Source organism: Anguilla rostrata, chromosome 3 (assembly GCF_018555375.3).
Source record: "Anguilla rostrata isolate EN2019 chromosome 3, ASM1855537v3, whole genome shotgun sequence".
NCBI classification, from domain to species: Eukaryota; Metazoa; Chordata; class Actinopteri; order Anguilliformes; family Anguillidae; genus Anguilla; species Anguilla rostrata.
The window spans coordinates 11,989,039-12,012,703 of record NC_057935.1 but is presented as its reverse complement, the minus strand read 5'-3'; the positions used below and the strand labels follow the sequence as shown (position 1 = coordinate 12,012,703).

The 23,665-nt window shown below is 36.7% G+C and overlaps 3 protein-coding genes across 11 annotated transcripts in view; 1 reads left to right on the top strand and 2 right to left on the bottom strand.

Annotated features, from left to right (window-relative positions):
• The window catches only part of LOC135250173 (hatching enzyme 1.2-like), a 32,196-nt gene extending 13,310 nt beyond the window's left edge, over positions 1-18,886 (bottom strand). The window contains exons 1-9 of one of the 2 annotated variants that reach the window (XM_064326211.1): positions 18,741-18,883; positions 18,596-18,632; positions 18,397-18,459; positions 18,147-18,287; positions 17,788-17,905; positions 17,501-17,679; positions 17,239-17,320; positions 17,015-17,139; positions 16,418-16,795 (exon numbers count right to left, since the gene is read on the bottom strand). In XM_064326211.1, the coding sequence (XP_064182281.1) occupies positions 16,794-16,795; positions 17,015-17,139; positions 17,239-17,320; positions 17,501-17,679; positions 17,788-17,905; positions 18,147-18,287; positions 18,397-18,459; positions 18,596-18,632; positions 18,741-18,809 (816 nt within the window). In that variant the 5' untranslated portion in view covers positions 18,810-18,883 and the 3' untranslated portion in view covers positions 16,418-16,793. Of the gene's footprint in view, positions 1-16,417; positions 16,796-17,014; positions 17,140-17,238; positions 17,321-17,500; positions 17,680-17,787; positions 17,906-18,146; positions 18,288-18,396; positions 18,460-18,595; positions 18,633-18,740 lie in introns of those variants that run through there. The other variant, XM_064326210.1, reaches the window with a different exon arrangement.
• LOC135250172 (hatching enzyme 1.2-like) lies at positions 1,270-23,426 on the top strand. Of its 8 annotated transcripts, none has more exons than XM_064326205.1 (9): positions 1,270-1,404; positions 1,509-1,545; positions 1,681-1,743; positions 1,984-2,124; positions 2,378-2,495; positions 2,596-2,774; positions 2,955-3,036; positions 3,136-3,260; positions 3,386-3,597. In XM_064326205.1, coding segments are annotated over exons 1-9 (816 nt in total). In that variant the 5' UTR covers positions 1,270-1,335; the 3' UTR covers positions 3,388-3,597. The 8 variants fall into 8 exon arrangements, with proteins under 8 accessions (XP_064182275.1, XP_064182274.1, XP_064182269.1 ...); XM_064326204.1 differs by having other exon boundaries at positions 1,271-1,404; positions 3,372-3,597; XM_064326199.1 differs by lacking the exons at positions 1,509-1,545; positions 1,681-1,743; positions 1,984-2,124; ... (3 more) ...; positions 3,136-3,260; positions 3,386-3,597 and adding exons at positions 20,631-20,649; positions 20,797-20,859; positions 21,238-21,378; ... (3 more) ...; positions 22,378-22,507; positions 23,088-23,418 and having other exon boundaries at positions 1,277-1,404.
• LOC135250176 (hatching enzyme 1.2-like) lies at positions 6,263-8,905 on the bottom strand. The gene is made up of 9 exons (XM_064326215.1): positions 8,755-8,905; positions 8,614-8,650; positions 8,462-8,524; positions 8,211-8,351; positions 7,852-7,969; positions 7,565-7,743; positions 7,334-7,415; positions 7,119-7,243; positions 6,263-6,632 (listed from the first exon to the last, which is right to left on the bottom strand). Coding segments are annotated over exons 1-9 (816 nt in total). The 5' UTR covers positions 8,824-8,905; the 3' UTR covers positions 6,263-6,630.
• Positions 23,427-23,665: the final 239 nt, after the last annotated feature.

Sequence of the window (23,665 nt, the reverse complement as noted above, 5' to 3'; positions counted from 1 at the left end):
ATTTAAACAATTAATTAAAACCCGTTATTTACTTTACATTTTTAAGGAAGGTTGATCAAGGTAAACAGAACCCTTGTAATTCTTTAGAGAAGGCTTGAAATATTTTTCTTAAATATGCTTGTTACATGGACTATTTAATACTCTTCAGTATTCATGTTTCCACAGCTTTTCGTGTTCAATTATTTTACACATTGGTGTCTGCAATTCAACAGTACCCTGTCAATTTCTCCGTTATCTTGATTAAGTCTATTCACTGCCAAACATTTTCAATTCTACATGTAATATTAAATCATAGGCAATTAAAATATCCACAATTCGACAAAAAATAATTTCTCTTCTGTCAAGACTGTGAAGGTCTCAAATTCATCTGTGTGGGCCACAGAAGGTGAAATACACTACTTATTAAGAAAATGAGCAGAGAAAAGGAATTATATAGAAATTTTTTTATAAATTAAAATAAAAAAACACTGTCACATTGCTTATCTGTTATTGAGACTGTTTCATACAACTTTTCAAACTCATGAATTATATTGATATAAATACAATGATCTAGTAATTTATTGCTTTGCATGACTTTGCAAGTGATAATTATATTTTCCCAATTTTCATTTGTATTTCTGTTTCACTTTTGTTTATTCTATATAAATAAAATTGTGAATAACATCGTAATTGTCTTAGATTTAGATTTATAAATGCATGTTGTAAATTACATATTTGAATTGTTTTTCTTTAAACTATGAATATATCTTCTATTACAGTTAACATGATATACCAGTCTATTCAGCTTAAGCATCTGTGGACTAAGATGAACTCAGGTGCACTACATTCACAATACATTTTCTAATTTGTGTCGGGTTGAAGATACAAACTTTTTTTTTCTAATTTAGAAAAAAATGATGATGAACACAAACTGAGAAGACAACCCCTGAATGCCCATGAATTCCAGACCCCACCCTATAAATGTACGTAATGAGATTAGGTATTTACAAGCCGGTAAGAATCAGAACCCAAAAAAGGGCTGTACAAAATAAGCACTTAAAACCTACTTAAAACAAGCTCTGTGTGTTTTCTGGGAGACAATCAGTTTTCATGATCTTCCCAGCTTACCACTGTAAACAAAATGAGGAATAACAATTACAAGTTTCATTGAAATGGTGGAAATGAATGTAGTACACCAAAATGCTAATTTTGGGTGTAGGGAATTGCTGATAATCCCTGATCCCCTTGCAGGCACACCTACAAGCTGAGGTTGTATAAAAGACAGGGCCTGACAGATCTCAGACATCAACTCATCGTGAGGGAACCATCCTGAGTATCTCCAAACGCTGACTGAAGATGGACCAGAGACTCATCTCCACCATCCTAGCTCTGCTGCTGAGCCTCTCACAGGCACATCACCTCGTGGTAAGAGATGGCCCACTAAACACAGTGGAAAGATTCCCTCAACTCTCACCTCAAATATGTGTTCAATTTTATTAACTGAGCATCTGCCTCTCTTTCTTCTTTAGGACCTTGGAAGTGAAGCAGATGACTCTCCACTGATTTGTGAGTAATTCATTGGCAACAAAATAATTCTGTAACTGATGTTTTTGACTTTATATAGTATTTATTTCTGTAACAATATAACTGCAAGTATGAGGTCAGTATAAAAAGAGTGTTTTGAACTCTTCTGCTTTCAAGCTGTTCAAACAGAGGATCCTGATGATTTGGACATCACTGCAAGGATTCTACAGTCCAACAATGGTTGGTGTTTTATTTTTATTTTATTTACTTGAGACAATGCAAAGGAATCACAAATAGATATTTCTTGTCGTTTTTGAATTTCTACATTTTCAAAGTGTTGTGAAGGGCTCTGCAACTATGAAAGAATGAAAATTCAGAAAACAGAGTGCCCATATAAAATTTCTCTGCATTTTGAAGACATTTTCTGTTCTTTTTAAAAATCCCAGGAGGTTCTGAATGACTGTGTTCTGTTTCTAAAAGGGTCCAGCGAGATACTGATGGAGGGAGACATGATTGTATCAAACACCAGAAATGCTATAAACTGCTGGAATAACCAATGCTTATGGAGGAAATCCTCAGATGGACTCGTTGAAGTGCCTTACACTGTGAGCAATGAATTCTGTAAGTGAAACAAAATCTGTATTTATTTACAAAAATGAAAAAGGCAATGATATTGTGCATGAATGAATTATTTGGTGAAATAGATATCAAACATAGTCAATGGACCAGTGATAATATTATGCTTTATACAAGACCACGTTTTGCATATCTTTAAAACATCACATTTTGGTACTTTAAATATTTGTACATATTATAATTCAAATGAAAGTTCTAATTTTTCTCATGTTTGTTTTTGAATGATTCTGCATTACAGCATATTATCACAAGAAGAGAATTGAAAATGCCATGGAGACCTTCAACACAGAAACTTGCATTCGCTTTGTTCCCCGTTCGAGTCAGAGAGACTTCATCAGTATTGAGAGCAGAGATGGGTGAGCTCATTTACACCAATGGCAGGATCAATAACGCTACTTAGATTTCATTTGGTAGGCCTGGCTAACACTGAAATGGTGACCTTCTATTTCCTTTCAGCTGTTATTCCTATCTGGGGAGAACTGGTGGCAAGCAGGTAGTGTCTCTGGCCAGATATGGTTGTGTTTACCACGGTATCATTCAGCATGAGCTGAACCATGCGCTGGGTTTCTATCATGAGCACACAAGGAGCGACCGGGACGAATACGTCAGAATCAACTGGGAGAATGTTGCACCACGTAAGGAACTTCCTGTCATATTTTGGGCCTATTTTATTTGATAAAAGACCTTTCATCCAATCCGTTACAGCAGGACAAATACATTAAAATGGTCAACATGATTTTTATGTTCACGTTTAAATAGACAATAAGTTTAATCTCTCTAACAAACAGTTAACAAAGTATTTATTTCTTTGACAGACACCATCTACAACTTTCAGGAGCAAGACACTAATAATCTGAATACTCCATATGACTATACTTCTATCATGCATTATGGAAGGTAAGGAAAAGGGATGTTTTCTCATTATGACTATCCGGTTAGCAATGAATTTGAAATTGTTTTTAACAGGGACCCATTTATTTTCTTTCACTTATCTAGAACTGCCTTCTCAACCAATGGACTGGACACTATTACTCCCGTACCCAACCCAAACCAATCTATTGGACAGAGGAGAAGTATGTCCAAGGGGGACATTCTGAGGATCAACAAGCTGTACAGCTGCTGTGAGTATAGATGATGTTTCAATAAGCTCAGAAGTACATTTACCGATATTTCCTTTCATCAACCATCCTTTTCCCAAATTGTTGAATTTTCAAATGCCTCATATTTTTCAGAGAGAGAAGAGAAGAGAAATTCTTGAAGACAAATGATACCGGACTGCTGGAGCACAATGTGGAGTATTCATTAATCAAGATATGACAGTCAGATGACATTCAGAACAAGAATTCCTGTGTGATTTTTCTTCTGGTTGACAGTTATTGTAATAATGTGAATTTCCGTGTAACTGTTTGAATGTACTGACTGAACGCTACTACATGATTAAACCTTTTAAAGATTAAATTACATTTGCCATTCATTTTTTCCCCCAAATTATTTATAATTTGGTCCTGTTCAAACAATAGAAGAGATGTTTTGCTTTTAGAGTGTCTATAAGTTCTCACCACTTCCAACACAAGGCAAAACAACAACAGAAATTTGTTATCCATGTGAAATTTAAAAAGTAAAGACATAAGATGTCAAACAACAACATAAATGCAAAAGTAATTTCATTTCTTCATACAGTCAGCAGATAACAGCAGGTTAAACTTTACATGATGAACTTTGAGACAAAAGCTGGAGTTATTGTATGTCCCACACACCAGATTGATGTCACATTATCACCTAAATAATAGGGTAAGAATTCTATTTTAGGCCAAAGTACCATTTGTGTAATTTCTAATAGACCACAAAACTGGTTTTCCAAGACACAAAGTGCTTATAATAATTGGGGCATAATTGGTGTTATGTTTTGGGATATAATTTCAGGTAGGGTTAGGGTAGGAAAATGAAATTTTTTAGGGTTCAGGCAAGTTACGGTTATGCTCCGCGGCAGGGAAAAGGGTAAGGGTTTGTTCTGGATCTGAACAACCAAAATGTTTTGCTCATGGGGAAATATATTTTTCAAAATAAAATTACAAATTTCACACAGATCACCTTGCCGTTTCCTTGTGGAATTAATCATAGCTAGGTATAATTAGTTTGTTTTCCTTTTTAATGGCAAATCCCTTATTTGAGATGACTCTTTGGGCAATATTTAGGGTTAAGGTTAAAATTAGGGGTAGGATTTTTGGGTTAGCGTTAGGGGTCGTAAAATCACAAGCAATAGTGTTCAGGAAACTTTATGGTTACATTTGGGGGTAAGGGAAAGAGTCAGGACAAGGGTTTGTTCTTGATCTGGATGAGCATATTTTTTTTAAATCATTGGGGTCTAAAGGATTAGCCCATTGTAGTTTGGTATTTTTTCAGTGAAAATGACAAACAAATTTCCATTGATTTATTTTGTTGAATTGATCATAATTAGCTAATTTTTCATCCATTTTAACAGATTCCATGTTTGAGATGACTCTCGGATACTTATTTATATTTTAGGATTAGAGTTAGGGTTAAGATTGTAGCTAGGAAAACTGTAAGTGTTAGAGTTACGTTTATGTTTGAGGTACGCAAGGCAAAGGGTTAGGACAGTTGTTTGTTTCTGAAGGAAAAAAATGGGAAAAAGCTGCCCTTCAAATTATAACAACCATTTTTAATTTCACGTGGCAGTTGGGTTTTGTATTCCAAACCCCTTATCCAGAAGAAATCCTCACCACATGCTGATTCCCATATAGCATGCAGTTCTGACCTGGAACCGGCTTCAGACCAGAAGATCCGCAAAAAGCAGTGGCACCCAGCTTGGGCCTCCGTGCCAGTTTTGGTCAGGAGGTCAGGAGCAAACGTAACAATTTTGACAGCCTGTGGATTCTGGCCTGAATCTGATGGCCAGAACTGAGTGCAACATCCACACTCTGAGCCAAAGGTGATAATGCAGCACTGGAGCTAATGACACATGCACTCCGGATGCACTGCAGGCATTGGCCCCCTGTTTATGGAGGCCAGACGAGCCTGTGTTATGGTTCCAGCTCAGATGCTGCGATGGACTCGGAGCCTTACCCAGGCCAGATATATGTTGCTATGTGGACTGTGCCTGGCTGACAAACAGGACTGATGATATAATTGACCTTAATGTCACGCAGGTAAGGGGGCTTTCAGTCTGCAGGATATTCCAACACTCATACTCAAGTGTGACTTCCCTGGTCCGTCAGGTGCCAGCATTCTGTGAGCTCCAGCTGTGTAGGTTATGCAGTGCACTGACTGCACAGCTCAGCAGGTGAAAAACAGAGAAAAGCAGCCATTTATTGACAGTGAGTTCCTGATAAAATGCCTCCATTAAAATATTTGCCGTACTGCATCTGTCAGTGGTAGTCATACACACAAGGCACAGCAGGGTTGTTTCAGTGGCAAATAATTTTAAGTAGAATTATCTCAATTTTAAGTATCTCAATAATACAAACTAGAAAAGTAATCAAAATTAATAATAAATACATATAATGTTGACAGAGAAAATGTTAGTTTTTCTAAGATGTGGACAGCATTAAAATGTTGAATTTATGTCTATATCAATACAGACATATTGCTTCAATCTATGGAACCCACAAAAAAAGATTGCTTTTGCAATCTTCAGTATCCCAGATCAACCTGGTAGGTGGCATACTCAGACATAGAGCAATGTAGACAAAAAATGACTTTTGTACTTTTTCCAAAATTTTGGCTATACCATTTGGGTCTAATTTATTGAACCCCCTAATGCCCTCAGGGTCAAAATGACAGCAGAAAGGTTAACAGCAGGGAAACCCCCCAAATTTCAACATGAAATTTGTTGAGTTTCCCTGGAGTGACAACCCTACCATTATGAAAAAGTAAATATTTCCATTTTTATTTTTATAAAAATGTACCACTATCAGGGTACAAATTGCCTTATGTGTCTTTTTTAACCCCTTTTTTAACTTTCCTTTTGTATTTGATATTTGATTTTCTGTTGTTGTTTGCTTTTTTTTTTTTTAGAATCAGCCACCTTACATTTTTGTTTCGTTTTGTTGAGATTTGATGTCCACGGTATAAAAAAACTGAACATTGATTCAACTGCAAAAGGTGATGTGAATCAGTGTTTTTAATGAAACCACAAAAATCTAAAACCATACAGATTCTTTTAAAGCAAAACATCTCTGCTACTGTTTGAGCAAGGCCAAATTATAGAACAACTCTGGGAAGAAAAATGAATGATTATTGCAGTTTAATCTGTGTAAGGTGTAATCAATTAGCAACAATCAGCAATTCCATCAGTTACATACAACATGAACATCATATTATTACATCGATAACCATAACTAAAATGACATGTCTAATTTACATAATTAATCATTACATGATTTTTTACATTTAATCTGGTTAAAATATATTGATGGATTGCTTAACATTCCACTCTGGCAGTCAGGAACCGGTAGTCTTCAAGCTTTTCTCTTCTGCAAAATATAAGAGATATTTTCCACAGTCAAGGTCTGATTATCATAATACCAGTCAAGACATATATTGTTAATAATTCCACCTGAATGTCCAGTTCGTTAACTATTTTTACATTACATTACAGGAATTTGGCAGACGCTCTTATCCAGAGCGACGTACAACAAAGTGTATAACCATAACCAGGAACAAGTATGACGAAAACCCTAGAGAGAAGTACCGGTCCAAGTGCAGGGAACAACTGCATAGTTCAACTTGGACCCTGAAGGTTAAACTGATTAACACTGACACAAACGAGAACAGCAACGACGCAGTCTATGGAAAAATACAAGCAGTAGTTAAGACAGGTGCATTAGCCAAGTCACCTACGAAACAGCTACCAAGGATCGTAAATTAGGATTGTATATGACTCTTGCTGCTGGCTCAGGTGAGTGAAGGCATTGAAAATGTAGTTTTTCAGAGTTTAATGATGCATTGTCTGTACTCACAGCAGCTGTACAACTTCTTGATCCTCAGAATGTCCCCCATGGACATACTTCTCCTCTGCCCAATAGATTTGTTTGGGTTGGGTACGGGAGTTATAGTGTCCATTCCATTGGTTGAGAAAGCAGTTCTGGAGAAATGGAAGAAAAATAATGTGTCTCTGTTAAATTGAATTTCATATTGACCAATTGTTTATTTGGAAGACATCTCTTTTCCTTACCTTCCATAGTGCATGATAGAAGTGTAGTCATATGGAGTATTCAGATTATTAGTGTCTTGTTTCTGAAAGTTGTAGATGGTGTCTGTTAAAGAAACAGATACTTTGTTAGTTTCTATTGAAGAGTGTAAAAATAATGTATACCAAAGAAATGCAATTTCCTGCCATATCAAATTGGAAACCAGTGCATGGTGATATTAAAGCATGTACAAAATATGACAGGCAGATCCTTACGTGGTGCAACATTCTCCCAGTTGATTCTGACGTATTCGTCCCGGTCGCTCCTTGTGTGCTCATGATAGAAACCCAGCGCATGGTTCAGCTCATGCTGAATGATACCGTGGTAAACACAACCATATCTGGCCAGAGACACTACCTGCTTGCCACCAGTTCTCCCCAGATAGGAATAACAGCTGAAAGGAAATAGAAGGTCACCATTTCAGTGTTAGCCAGACACACCAAATGAAATCTAAGTAGTATTTTCTTGCCATTGATCCTGCCATTGGTGTAAATGAGCTCACCCATCTCTGCTCTCAATACTGATGAAGTCTCTCTGACTCGACCGGGGAACAAAGCGAATGCAGGTTTCTGTGTTGAAGGTCTTCATGGCATTTTCAATCCGCTTCTTCTGATAATAAGCTGTAATGTGAAATTATTCAAAAGCAAGCATGAGAAAAATTTAAACTTCAATATAATTTTAAATATAATAAAATAATTATAAAATGTGTCTTGTTTTGACAAAGCATAATATTATCATTGGCCCATTGACTATGTTCAACCTCTATTTCTCCAAATAATTAATTCATGCACAATATCATTACCCCTTCAGTATTAGTATCTGCGTGCACCAATGTATGAATACAGATTTTGCTTCACTTACGGAATTCATTGCTCACAGTGTAAGGCACTTCAACAAGTCCTTCTGAGGATTTCCTCCATAAGCATTGGTTATTCCAGCACTTCATGGCATTTCTGGTGTTTGACACAACCATGTCTCCCTCCATCAGCATCTCACTGGACCCTTTTACAGACAGCACACAGTCATTCAGACCATAGTGCGATTTGTATAAAGAAAATTTGCTATTGTTGGGCATTGTCAAAAGTTAATAAAAATTTTAAAAAAACACCAACCATTGTTGGACTGTAGAATCATTGTGGTGATGTCCACATCATCAGGATCGTCTATTTGGATTGCTTAAAAGAAGAATTAAAAATATTATTTTTTTGACATGAAGTCAAAAGCATCAGGTACAGAATTATTTTATTGCCAATGAATTACTCACAAATCAGTGGAGAGTCATCTGCTTCACTTCCAAGGTCCTAAAGAAGAAAGGGAGGCAGACGCTCAGTTAAAATATTTTAACACATATTTGAGGTGAGAGTTGAGGGAATCTTTCCACTGTGTTTAGTGGGCCATCTCTTACCACGAGGGGATGTGCCTGTGAGAGGCTCAGCAGCAGAGCTAGGATGGTGGAGATGAGTCTCTGGTCCATCTTCTGTCAGCGTTTGGAGATGCTCAGGACGGTTCCCTCACGATGAGCTGATGTCTGAGATCTGTCAGGCCCTGTCTTTTATACAACCTCAGCTTGTAGGTGTGCCTGCAAGGGGATCATGGATTACTGTCAATGCTCTACACCCAAAATGAGCTTTTACAAGGGAGTGGTCTATTTTCATTTCCACCACTTCATTGAGACTTGTAATTTATTTGCATAATTTTGTTTACAGAGTTAAGCTGAGAAGCCCAATGAAAACCAACCATCTCCCACAAAACACACAGATCTTGTGTAAAATACTCTGATTGTGGTTAAGCCTCAGATTCATAGCCAAGTCATCATTTTGTTTTAATCTTTGGAAGTAGATTAACACACACATAGTCTGTATACAACTGAACATTCTAAATCTGATAGACAAAAAATATAATCTTGGAGTTTATAAGATAAAGTGGCATAATGTAATTAAAGCATAAAGTAACTAAATTCACCTGTAAGCTCTGTAAAATTACATCATCCTTCAAAAATATTTTGGGGGTAAAAATGCCATAAGAACACTGCAGAAAAGAATGAACACTGTATGTGAGAATAATCAACAAATTTTACATAACGTAAACATTTATGGAGAGATTAGATCATTTGTGATGTTAAAATGAAGCGTGTATATCACTTTTAATGCACTTTTAATGATTTAATAATATGTCGAGAGAGAATCATTTTTATTTTCTTATATTCATTTAATAAAAACTCAGCAGCACATCTTTTGGTAATATTGTCTTGTACAAGGATGTGCTACAGATACCAACAAGAAGTCATATGGCTTTCAATTGCAATTCTGTGCATTCTCATGAAAAAATTGATTTACGTTTGAGCACAATTAGCGGGGTTTACATTAACCAATTAGAAAGAGAGAGGATATGATTAGTAGGAGTTGTGGGGGATAACACGAGAAAGAACGAGACGAAGAGTTGCTTGAGTGCAATATGTACGGTGCAGTGAATACAATGTACAATATAGTCATTGCAGCCGAGCAAGACAGATTATAACTGGCTTTCATGTCGCTCAGGTAAGGGGGCTTTCAATCCGCAGGATACTCCCCCACTCATACAGGTGTGACTCCCTTGGTCCGTCAGGCGCCAGCACAGTGCACCAGATCTGTAAGTCATGCAGACCTCCACTGAAGTTCTCAATAATGATCAGTCTCTCTGACTTGACCAAGGAACAAAGTGAATGAAATACTGGACTCATTTCAATGATAATTTTAAAATAATTTCTCAAAATCTACTTAATATTGTTATACTGGGTGGATCAAGGCAAACAAAACCCTCTCCTCCAAAATAAAGGATTTTTTACGAAAGGGTTGACATATTGATTATGCAGCCCCTCATTCCATCAGCTTTAGGTTTTTCCACTGCTTTTAATGTAAAATTATTTTACAGTTTGGTATGTGCAAATTAGTAGTAGGCTGACAATCATTCTGTTATCTTTAAATTTCTAAATTATGTTTATTCACATGCATTTAACATGCAATAAAATAGACACAATTGCATATTGAGGAGGAATGTGTTGTGAGTCAGCCAAAGGCATGTTGGGTTTTTGTCCTGCTCTAGTCATTTTGCCTTTTCCCTCTTATTGATAATAAACCCACTCTTTTAATTGGACCAAGGAGGTTAGCGACAAATGTCACAGTCCTCAGGTCTTGGGGATCAGTTGGACTAGATGCTACTATCACAAGTCAATTCAGATTACTCCATCCATTTCCATTGGGGCTCAAACAGAAGGCTTTACCTCTGTCATGGTTATCTTTTATGAAATGTAGACAAAGTCAAGAGTATACTTATTGCCAAGCACCAGAGACAAATAGAATCCCCAGCTCCCAAATTCCATGCTCAAGCAGTAAAATTATTGCGACTGGATAGAAAATGATTACTGAAAAACATTTACTGTAAAATGACAACTGGAAAAGACCACAGCATTACCATTAATGTTAACAGCACAGGTCAAAATGTCCGTAAACAAAATTTGTGTGTTTTGTAGGAGACGGTGGGCTTGTACTGACCTACACAGATTAACACTGTAAATAAACCATCCTGCAATGATTGCAATTTAAGTGAAACGGAATATATGTTCTACAAACGTACTTTAGAAGCTTATTTTGGGTGTGGATGAATAACAACATGCCTTAATCCCCTCATAGACAAACCTTTAGACAGCTCTATAAAAGACAGGACATTGCAGATCTCAGACATCAACTCATCGTGAGGGAACCACCCTGAGTATCCCCAAACACTGACAGAAGATGGACAAGAGACTCATCTCCACCATCCTAGCTCTGCTGCTGAGTCTATCACTTGCACATCACCTCGAGGTAAAAGATGGTCCACTAAACACAGTGGAAAGATTCCCTCAACTCTCACCTCAAATATGTGTTCAATTTTATTAACTGAGCGTCTGACTTTTTTTCTTCTTTAGGATCTTGAGAGTGAAGATGGTGAGTCTCCATTGCTTTGTGACTATTTCACTTGAAGTAAAATAATTCTGAACCTGATGCTTTTGGTTTCATGTGGCATCTGTGTCTATAACATTATAACTGCAAGCATGAGGCCTATATAAAAAGAGTGTTTTGCATTCTTCTACTTTTCAGCAAACGAAATAGAGGATCCTGATGATTTGGACATCACTACCAGAATTATGCAGTCCAACAATGGTCAGTGTTTTATTTTATTGTATTAACTTGTGACAATGTATAGGGATGACAGCTGTTTCACCAGTATAAATATGTCTTAAAAAGCGACACAACAAATAAGAAATGAGAATGAGACAATACACAATAATGATAACTAAGCATAATATTTACCATTGGACATCACTAGCTGAATTTTACAGTCCAACAACTTTTAGTGTTGCGTTATTTCTTGTATTGTCTTGGAACAAAGCACAATAATCACTAAAACATTTTTTTCCATTATTGTTTTTCTACAATTTCAGAATGTTGTAAAATTGTAAGATGTAAGAAATTGTCTCCGTATCTCCTTATATAATTTTATGAATTTTTGATGCTCCGCTGACTGTGCTGTCTTTAGGGTCCATCGAGATGCTGATGGAGGGAGATCTGATTGTATCAAACACCAGAAATGCCATGAAGTGCAGGAATAACCGATGTCTGTGGAAGAAATCCTCAAATGGACTTGTTGAAGTGCCTTACACTGTTAGCCGTGAATTCTGTAAGTGAATGAAAATTGTATTTATACTGTACATACTGTAAGGACAACCTGGTACTAATACTGGAAGGGTAATGATATTTTACATGGCTGAATTATTTTTGGAAATAGAGATCAACTATTGTCACAAAGCCAAAAAAAAAAATGCTTTAAATATGCCTTACAACATTGCTTGAAAAATATTTAAATATAAGGGTGAAATCTTGTAAATATTTCTTTGTTTGACAATTCATTTGATGATTTTGCATTACAGCATATTATCAGAGGAAGAGGATAGTAAAAGCCATGAAGACCTTCAACACACAAACCTGCATTCGCTTTGTTCCCCGTTCGAGACAGAGAGACTACATCAGTATTCAGAGCAGAGGCGGGTGAGTTCATTTACACTGATGGCAGGATCTATGGCAAGAAAACACTGCTAGTATTTAATTTGGTGGGTTTTGATAACATTGAAATGGTGACTTCTATTTCCTTTCAGCTGTTACTCCTATCTGGGGAGAACTGGTGGCAAGCAGGTAGTGTCTCTGGCCAAATATGGTTGTGTTTACCACGGTATCATTCAGCATGAGCTGAACCATGCGCTGGGTTTCTATCACGAGCACACACGGAGCGACCGGAACAAATACGTCAGGATCAACTGGAAGAATGTTGCACCACGTAAGGAACTGCCTGTTATATTTTGGACATGATTTAATATCACCAAGCACTGGTCTTAAATTTGATACAACAGGAAAATAGATTGTAATGGTCAACATTTATTTCTACTCTTACTTTAAAAGAGAAAAGACAACATACATAATCTTGCTAACAAACAGCTAATAAGGTATTTTTTCTTTAACAGGCACCATCTACAACTTTCAGAAACAAAACACTAATAATCTGAATACTCCATATGACTACACTTCTATCATGCACTATGGAAGGTAAGGAAAAGAGATTCTCATCATAATAGCATTGGTTAAGCAATGAATGTGGAGTTGAATTTGACATGTATCATTTATCTTCTTCCACTTCTCTAGAACTGCTTTCTCGACCAATGGAAAGGACACTATAATTCCCATACCCAACCCAAAACAATCTATTGGACAGAGGAAAAGTATGTCCAAGGGGGACATTCTGAGGATCAAGAAGCTATATAACTGTTGTAAGGTCAGATGAAATTTCATTAAGCTCTGAAGTATATATTCTGAAATTACAATAATGGCCACACTAAGGAAGTAAGAGAAAAAGAAAACTGCTTTAAACTTATACACTGCATAACAATTTGATTTGTCTGACCAGGGATGTTACAGACACATGAAGCATTTGAATCTGTGTAGTTAGCCCTATATTCATTTTTTTTTTTTTAAGAATATGCTTTCATGTTTTGCTTATAGAATCTGCCTTGTTGTATGTCATGCCTTGACAATAGAAAATTTCTCTCATATTTTGCAGAAAAGAAATATATGAATATTGAAGATGATGGACTGGTCAAGCAGAATATGACATATTCAAGTCAAAAATATCCTAGTCAAATATCCAGCGGAATAATCGTGGTTGCATATCATTTTGTACTGATCATCAAAGTTATTGTGATTATTTGAATGAATCCGTTATTGTTTGAATGTACTGAACTTAATGAATGTTAATTTAATGTTAATTAATTATTAAATCTCACATATACTAAAATACAGTGGTGGTCATTCCTTTTGATGGAACTGTTATGAAACACAGGAGTCAATGACAAGGAATGGGAAGGAAATCACATCCTGCACTTGACCATCCCCACATGGCCCATCTGCAGCATTAAACCTGACCATATATTGGGCTTGGTTGTGGTGGGGATAGGCGCTCTCTAGTGACCCTCCCTCGTTGACTGGGTGCCTGCAGCGTGCTTGCCTTCCTCCTGCTCACGTCTGTGCAAGCTTGGCTTGCAGGCTTTAATGCACAAAGCAGCAGCTGGCGACATCACGTGCTTCAGAAGGGAGAATGTTTCTGTACACACTCTCCTGTATCGACTTTAGAGCAACCGCATACGATTAGGCATTCCAAACTGTGAAGAAAATGGGCGGGTTTTTCATGAATATTCGTGAGTTGCCCTGAGTTGCCATTTTACAGAAATAAATAAATAAATAAATAAATAAATCCGTCCAGCCAGCATTGCCAGTGGTAAATCACATGTTGATCCGAAACAGCTGTAGGCTATTGTGCCTGTTTATTACAGTTTTGGAATGCTGAGGAGAAAGTGTCAGCCAAAATGCTTCCAAGCTAGCTTGAAATCTGAGATAAAGTTTTTCTTTTTTATGATGTGGACAGCATTAAAATGTTGAATTTATGTCTATATCAATACAGACATTGCTTCAATATTACAAGCAGCAGTGAATCTATGGAACCCACAAAGAAAAATTGCTGTTGCAATCTTCAGTATCCCAGATCAACATGGAAGGTGGCATATTCAAAGTTAGAGCAATGTTGACAAAACATTTTTTTTTGTACTTTTTCAAAATTTTGGCTATACCTTTTGGGTCTAATTTATTGAACCCCCTAATGCCCTCAGGGTCAAAATGACAGCAGAAAGTTTAACAGCTGGGAAAACCCCCAAATCTCAACATGAAATTTGATTACTTTCCCTGGAATGACAACCCTACCAGTTAAACATTGCCTTTTTTATATTTTTATAAAAATATACCGGTGTACAAATTGTCTTATGCGTCTTTTTTTAAACCCCATAGTTATATAATCAGAAGTGCCACACATCTACTACAGCAAAAAGAACCAATTATGCTGTCTGTTTCGCAGTAAATACGAGTGGTGCAGACTGAAGAAGTTAAAATAAAAAAAAAAAAAAAAATTCACCGATTTATTCATGAGTGAGACATTTCTACAATAAAAATATTGATTTAGGCTTTAAAATTCTATGAAGATGCTTTTCACAAGGGGTCCAATGAGGGAGAATATATATATACATATATATATATATATCATTCTAGTATCAAATACAAAGTACAAATCCAGAGTTCCAAAATTATTTTTTTCTTTCCCCCCTTTTTGATGTGTTAGAGCAGAGAACAAGAACAACACCTTTCCCCCAACCCCCTGCCCATCCCAAACTTTCAGAAAAAAGACAAAAAAAAAAACACACAAACAATTAGATTAAATTAAGCATTAAATAATAATAAATAAAACACAGACAAAAAAAAAAGAGTAAAATGAGATAAAATAGGGAGGGAAGTACAAAAAGAAGGATGCTCCAGGTGTCCACCAGGAAGATTGGATGTGCTGAGGATCAGTTGGGGTCCAGAGAGGTAAGAGTATTCACATGAGATAATAGGCTGCCATCTTTTGTAGAAATTGGCAGTCGAGCCTCTTAAGGAATATTTCACCTTTTCTAGCGACAGAAAGGACATTAAATCATTTAGCCAGGATGTAGTAGAGGGCGAGTTTGGGCTTTTCCACTGTAACAGAATACGTCTGAGATGGACCCCACCTGGAAAGAGAAAACAAGGGAGGCCAAAAACAGCTTGGTGGAAAACTGTGACCTCGGAACTGAAAAGGGCAAACCTAACCTGGGGCAAAGCACAACATGCTGCACAGGACAGGACCAGATGGAAGCAGATAGTCGCAGCCTTATGTTCCACAGGGAACGAAGAGGATTAAGTAAGTAAGTAAGAATGCGTCTACGGGCTATGAGTGAGGCAAAGGCAACAACATCAGCATCTTTCTTAGTAAGACTGGCTGGTATAGGAGGTACCCCAAAAATGGCTATTAAAGGGCAGGGCTCTAGTGTAATATTAAGGGCTTTGCCTATCATATTAAAGAAGCAGGACCAAAACTCAGCTAATTTTGGACAAGAAAAAAAACATGTGAGTATGATCTGCCGGTGGTGAGCCACATCTATCACAGGTATCACCTGTACCTGGAAACAACCTATTAAGCCTGGCTTTTGTAAAATGAACCCTATGCAGGACCTTAGGGAGAATAATTTTTGACCCTGTGGACATCATGAGGGGTGCATGTAAAATATGAAGACAGTATAAGGGTTAAGTGTAACTGTAGGATGCAGATTCGTAGCATAAAAACATGAACCTTTTTACCAACAGATAATGTTCATTATTTCTCTAGCAGCTATTTCTTGTTTCAATGTGGTTATGAATTATAGAAACTTTAGAAACACAGTGTCTTTCCCCATTATTGAGTGCATTACTATTCATTTCCTATCTTGATTATCTTTTTCTTTTCTTTTTTATTTGATATTTACATGCATAATTGATTTTCTGTTGTTGATTGCTATTTTTATTTTGTTTATTTTATTTTTTTTTTGAATCAGGCACCTTACAGAAACATTTTTGTTTCCTTTTGTTGAGATTTATGTCCACAGCATTAAAAAAAACTGAACATTGATGTGAATCAGTGTTTTTAATGAAACCACAAAAATTCAAAACCGTACAGATTCTTTTAAAGCAAAACATCTCTGCTACTGTTTGAGCAAGGCCAAATTATAGAACAACTCTGGGAAGAAAAATGAATAACTATTGCAGTTTAATCTGTATAAGGTTTAATTTAATCAGTTAGCAACATTCAGTCAGTAAATTCCATCAGTTACATACAACATGAACATCATATTATTACATCGATAACCATAACTAAAATGACATGTATAATTTACATAATCATTACATGATTTTTTTACATTTAATCTGGTTAAAATATATTGATGGATTGCTTAACATTCCACTCTGGCAGTCAGGAACCGGTAGTCTTCAAGCTGTTCTCTTCTGCAAAATATAAGAGATATTTTCCACAGTCAAGGTCTGATTATCATAATAACAGTCAAGAAATATATTCTTAATATTTCCAAATGAATTTGGAATGTCCAGTTCGCCAGCAATTTATAAGCTAGGATCGTAAATGACTCTTGCTGCTGGCTCAGGTGAGTGAAGGCATTGAAAATGTAGTTTTAATGATGAGTTTAATGATGCATTGTCTGTACTCACAGCAGCTGTACAACTTGTTGATCCTCAGAATGTCCCCCTTGGACATACTTCTCCTCTGTCCAATAGATTGGTTTGGGTTGGGTACGGGAGTAATAGTGTCCAGTCCATTGGTTGAGAATGCAGTTCTAGAGAATTGAAAGGAAATAAATAGGTCCCTGTTAAAAACAATTTCAAATTAATTGCTAACCGGATAGTCATAATGAGAAAACATCCCTTTTCCTTACCTTCCATAATGCATGATAGAAGTGTAGTCATATGGAGTATTCAGATTATTAGTGTCTTGTTTCTGAAAGTTGTAGATGGTGTCTGTTAAAGAAACAGATACTTTGTTAACTGTTTGTTAGAGAAATTAAACGTATTGTCTATTTAAACGTGAACATAAAAATCATGTTGATCATTCTAATGTATTTGTCCTACTATAACTGATTGGATGAAAGGGCTTTTTTCAAATAAAATAGGCCCAAAATATGATAGGCAGTTCCTCACGTGGTGCAACATTCTCCCAGTTGATTCTGACGTATTCGTCCCGGTCGCTCCTTGTGTGCTCATGATAGAAACCCAGCGCATGGTTCAGCTCATGCTGAATGATACCGTGGTAAACACAACCATATCTGGCCAGAGACACTACCTGCTTGCCACCAGTTCTCCCCAGATAGGAGTAACAGCTGAAAGGAAATAGAAGGTCACCATTTCAGTGTTAGCCAGGCCTACCAAATGAAATCTAAGTAGCGTTATCTTGCCATTGATCCTGTCATTAGTGTAAATGAGCTCACCCATCTCTGCTCTCAATACTGATGAAGTCTCTCTGACTCGACCGGGGAACAAAGCGAATGCAGGTTTCTGTGTTGAAGGTCCTCATGGCATTTTCAATCCTCTTCTTCTGATAATAAGCTGTAGTGTAAAATTGTTCAAAAGCAAGCATGAGAAAAATTTTAACAATATAAACTATATTTTAAAATATAATAAAATAATTCTAAAATGTGTCTTGCTTTGACAAAGCATAATATTATCATTGGTCCATTGACTGTGTTTGATCTCTATTTCTCCAAATAATTCATTCCTGCACAATATAATTACTCTTTCAGTATTAGTATTAGCACCAATGTATGAATACAGATTTTGCTTCACTTACGGAATTCATTGCTCACAGTGTAAGGCACTTCAACGAGTCCATCTGAGGATTTCCTCCATAAGCATTGGTTATTCCAGCACTTCATGGCATTTCTGGTGTTTGACACAACCATGTCTCCCTCCATCAGCATCTCACTGGACCCTTGTAGAGATAGCACACAGTCATTCAGACCATAATGCGATTTGTATAAAGACAATTTGCTATTATTGTGCATTGTCACAAGTTAATAAAAATTTTAAAAAACACCAACCATTGTTGGACTGTAGAATCATTGTGGTAATGTCCACATCATCAGGATCATCTATTTGGATTGCTTAAAAGAAGAATTCAAAATATTATTTATATTTTTATTGCCCTCATACTTGCACTTATATTGTAACAGAAATAAAAACTAAATGAAGTCAAAAGCATCAGGTACAGAATTATTTTATTGCCGATGAATTACTCACAAATTAGTGGAGAATCATCCGCTTCACTTCCAAGGTCCTAAAGAAGAAAAAAAGGCAGACGCTCAGTTAATAAAATTGAACACATATTTATTTGAGGTGAGAGTTGAGGAAATCTTTCCACTGTGTTTAGTGGGCCATCTCTTACCACGAGGTGATGTGCCTGTGAGAGGCTCAGCAGCAGAGCTAGGATGGTGGAGATGAGTCTCTGGTCCATCTTCTGTCAGCGTTTGGAGATGCTCAGGATGGTTCCCTCACGATTAGCTGATGTCTGAGATCTGGCAGGCCCTGTCTTTTATACAACCTCAGCTTGTAGGTGTGCCTGCAAGGGGATCATGGATTACTGCCAATTCTCCACACCCAAAATGAGCTTTTACAAAGGAGTGGTCTATTTTCATTTCCACCATTTCATTGAGACTTTTATTGATAATTTGTTTAAGTTAATAAAGCCATGAAAAATCTCCACAACACACGATCTTGTGTAATATCTGATGGTTAAGCCTCGATCATAGCCAAGTCATACTCTTTTTAATCTTCGAAGTATTAACACACTAGTCTGTATACAACTGAACATTCAAATCGATAGACAAAATATAATCTTGGAGTTTATAAGATAAAGTGGCATAATGTAACTAAAGCATAAAATAACTAAATTCACCTGTAAGCTCTGTAAAATTACATTATCCTTCAAAAATATTTCAGGGGTAAAAATGCCATAGAAACACTGCAAAAGAATGAACACTGTATGTGAGAATAATCAGCAAATTCTACATAACTTCGCCATTTATGGTGAGATTAGATCATTTGTGATCTTAAAATGAAGTGTGTATTTATTACCGCACCAAACATAGTTTATTTGATGTAAATTGATACAGCTTCACACTGAATATCACTTTTAATGTACTTCTAATGATTTAATAATATGTCAGGAGATAATAATTTTTATTTACTTATTTAATATAAACTCAAAAGCACATATTTTGGTTAATAAAAGAGAGAACATCAGTAGTAACAGTTGTGCGGGATAGTGAGAGAAAGAAAGAGAGGAAGAGTTGCTTGAGTGCAATATGTAAAGTGCTGTGAATACAATGTACAACATAGTAATTCCCAAATGTCACAGTCCTCAGGTCTTGGGGCTCAGTTGGATTGGATGCTACTATCACAAGCCAATTCAGATATATCATTCCATCGTTTCCCACTGGCGTGGAGGGTTGCCGTTCAAACCCCCCTGGCTGTCGAAGTGTCTTGAGCAAGACACCTAACCCCTAATCCCTAACTGCTCTGGCGAATGAGAGGCATCAATTGTAAAACGCTTTGGATAAAAGCGCTATATAAATGCAGTCCATTTACCATTTACCAAGGCTTTACCTCTGGCATGGTTGTCTTTTATGAAATGCAGACTCCTTAAGTGTACAGACAAAGTCAAGAGTATACTTATTGCCAAGCACCAGAGACAAATAGAATCCCCAGCTCCCAAATTCCATACTCCAGCAGGAAAATTATTGCGACTGGATAGAAAATCATTATTGAAAAAACATTTACAGTAAAATGACAACTGGGAAAGACCACAGCATTACCATTAATGTTAACAGCACAGATCAAAATGTCTGTAAACAAAATTAGTGTGTTTTGTAGGAGACGGTGGGCTTGTACTGACCTACACAGATTAGCACTGTAAATAAACCATCCTGCAATGATTGCAATTTAAGTGAAACGGAATATATGTTCTACAAACGTACTTTAGAAGCTTATTTTGGGTGTGGATGAATAACAACATGCCTTAATCCCCTCATAGACAAACCTTTGGACAGCTCTATAAAAGACAGGACATGGCAGATCTCAGTATCTCCAAACGCTGACAGAAGATGGACAAGAGACTCATCTCCGCCATCCTAGCTCTGCTGCTGAGTCTATCACTGGCACATCACCTTGAGGTAAAAGATGGTCCACTAAACACAGTGGAAAGATTCCCTCAACTCTCACCTCAAATATATGTTCAATTTTATTAACTGAGCGTCTGCCTTTTTTTCTTCTTTAGGATCTTGAAAGTGAAGATGGTGAGTCTCCATTGCTTTGTGACTATTTCACTTGAAGTAAAATAATTCTGAACCTGATGCTTTTGGTTTCATGTGGCATTTGTGTCTGTAACAATACAAGTATGAGGCCTATATAAAAAGAATGTTTTGCATTCTTCTACTTTTCAGCAAACGAAATAGAGGATCCTGATGATTTGGACATCACTACCAGAATTATGCAGTCCAACAATGGTCAGTGTTTTATTTTATTGTATTAACTTGTGACAATGTATAGGGATGACAGCTGTTTCACCAGTATAAATATGTCTTAAAAAGCGACACAACAAATAAGAAATGAGAATGAGACAATACACAATAATGATAACTAAGCATAATATTTACCATTGGACATCACTAGCTGAATTTTACAGTCCAACAACTTTTAGTGTTGCATTATTTCTTGTATTGTCTTGGAACAAAGCACAATAATCACTAAAACATTTTTTTCCATTATTGTTTTTCTACAATTTCAGAATGTATTGAAATGAAATTGTCTCTGTATTCTCAAAAAATAAATCTCCTTATAGGACATAATTAATTTTTATAATCCATGGACTGTGCTGTCTTTAGGGTCCATCGAGATGCTGATGGAGGGAGATCTGATTGTATCAAACACCAGAAATGCCATGAAGTGCAGGAATAACCGATGTCTGTGGAAGAAATCCTCAGATGGACTTGTTGAAGTGCCTTACACTGTTAGCCGTGAATTCTGTAAGTGAATGAAAATTGTATTTATACTGTACATACTGTAAGTACACCATGGTACTAATACTGGAAGGGTAATGATATTTTACATGGCTGAATTATTTGGGGAAAAAAGATCAACTATTGTCACAGAGCCAAAAAAAATGCTTTAAATATGCTTTACAGCATTGCTTGAAAAATATTGAAATATAAGGGTGTAAATATTTCTTTGTTTGACAATTCATTTGATGATTTTCCATTACAGCATATTATCAGAGGAAGAGGATAGTAAAAGCCATGAAGACCTTCAACATACAAACCTGCATTCGCTTTGTTCCCCGTTCGAGTCAGAGAGACTACATCAGTATTGAGAACAGAGGCGGGTGAGCTCATTTACACCAATGGCAGGATCAAAGGCAAGATAACACTTCCTGGATTTTATTTGGGGTGCCTGGCTAACATTGAAATGGTGACCTTCTATTTCCTTTCAGCTGTTATTCCTATCTGGGGAGAACTGGTGGCAAGCAGGTAGTGTCTCTGTCCAGATATGGTTGTGTTTACCATGGTATCATTCAGCATGCGCTGAACCATGTGTTGGGTTTCTATCATGAGCACACAAGGAGCGACCGGGACGAATACGTCAGAATCAACTGGGAGAATGTTGCACCACGTAAGGAACTGCCTGTCATATTTTGGACATAATTTAATATCACCCAGCACTGGTCTTAAATTTGATACAACAGGAAAATAAATGGTCAACATTCATTTCTACTCTTACTCTAAAAGAGAAAGGACAACACACATGATCTCGCTAACAAACAGCTAACAAGGTATTTTTTCTTTACCAGGCACCATCTACAACTTTCAGAAACAAAACACTAATAATCTGAATACTCCATATGACTACACTTCTATCATGCACTATGGAAGGTAAGGAAAAGAGATTCTCATCATAATAGCATTGGTTAAGCAATGAATGTGGAGTTGAATTTGACATGTTTAATTTATCTTCTTCCACTTCTCTAGAACTGCTTTCTCGACCAATGGAAAGGACACTATAACTCCCATATCCAACCCAAACCAATCTATTGGACAGAGGAGACGTATGTCCATGGGGGACATTCTGAGGATCAAGAAGCTATATAACTGTTATAAGGTCAGATGAAATTTCATTAAGCTCTGAAGTATATATTCTGAAATGACAATAATGGCCACACTAAGGAAGTAAGAGAAAAAGAAAACTGCTTTAAACTTATACACTGCATAACAATTTGATTTGTCTGACCAGGGATGTTACAGACACATGAAGCATTTGAATCTGTGTAGTTAACCCTATATTTGTTTTTTTTTTAAGAATATGCTTTCATGTTTTGCTTATAGAATCTGCCTTGTTGTATGTCATGCCTTGACAATAGAAAATTATTGTCAAGGCATTATATCTCATATTTTGCAAAAATAGAAAGAAATATATAAATATTGAAGATGATGGACTGGTCAAGCAGAATATGACATATTCAAGTCAAAATATCCTAGTCAAATATCCAGCAGAATAATCATGTTTGCATATCATTTTGTACTGATCATCAAAGTTATTGCGATTATTTGAATGAATCCGTTATTGTTTGAATGTACTGAGCTTAATGAATGTTAATTTAATGTTAATTAACTATTAAATCTCACATATACTAAAATACAGTGGTGGTCATTCCTTTTGATGGAACTGTTATGAAACACAGGAGTCAATGACAAGGAATGGGAAGGAAATCACATCCTGCACTTGACCATCCCCACATGGCCCATCTGCAGCATTAAACCTGACCATATATTGGGCTTGGTTGTGGTGGGAATAGGTGCTCTCTAGGGACCCTCCCTGGTTGACTGGGTGCCTGCAGCGTTCTTGCTTTCCTCCTGCTCATGTCTGTGCAAGCTTGGCTTGCAGGCCTTAATGCGCAAAGCAGCAACTGGCGACATCACGTGCTTCAGATGGGAGAATGTTTCTGTACGCACTCTCCTGTATCGGCCACAGAGATTTCAGCTTTAGAGCGGCCATATACAATCAGACATTCCAAACTGTGAAGAAAATGGGAGGGAAAGCATAACTTAAAGAGTGTTTCATGAATATTTGTGGGTTGCCCTGAGTTGCCATTATACAGAAATAAATAAATAAATAAATCCGTCCAGCCAGCATTGCCAGTGGTAAATCACATGTTGGTTTGAAACAGCTGTAGGCCATTGTGCCTGTTTATTACAGTTTTGGAATGTTGAGAAGAGACTGTCAGCCAAAATGTTACAAGGCTAGCTTGAATTCCGGGAA

What these genes read in the sequence shown, in the direction of transcription:
- LOC135250172 (XM_064326199.1), top strand. Translation starts at nt 1,336, where the DNA reads ATGGACCAGAGACTCATCTCCACCATCCTAGCTCTGCTGCTGAGCCTC. An exon ending in AGTATTGAGAACAGAGGCGG is followed by an intron (nt 21,735 to 21,842) that starts GTGAGCTCATTT and finishes ATTTCCTTTCAG; the next exon opens with CTGTTATTCCTATCTGGGGA. An exon ending in TCTATCATGCACTATGGAAG is followed by an intron (nt 22,282 to 22,377) that starts GTAAGGAAAAGA and finishes CCACTTCTCTAG; the next exon opens with AACTGCTTTCTCGACCAATG.
- LOC135250176 (XM_064326215.1), bottom strand. Translation starts at nt 8,823, where the DNA reads ATGGACCAGAGACTCATCTCCACCATCCTAGCTCTGCTGCTGAGCCTC. An exon ending in AGTATTGAGAGCAGAGATGG is followed by an intron (nt 7,744 to 7,851) that starts GTGAGCTCATTT and finishes ATTTCCTTTCAG; the next exon opens with CTGTTATTCCTATCTGGGGA. An exon ending in CTGGGAGAATGTTGCACCAC is followed by an intron (nt 7,416 to 7,564) that starts GTAAGGATCTGC and finishes TTTCTTTAACAG; the next exon opens with ACACCATCTACAACTTTCAG.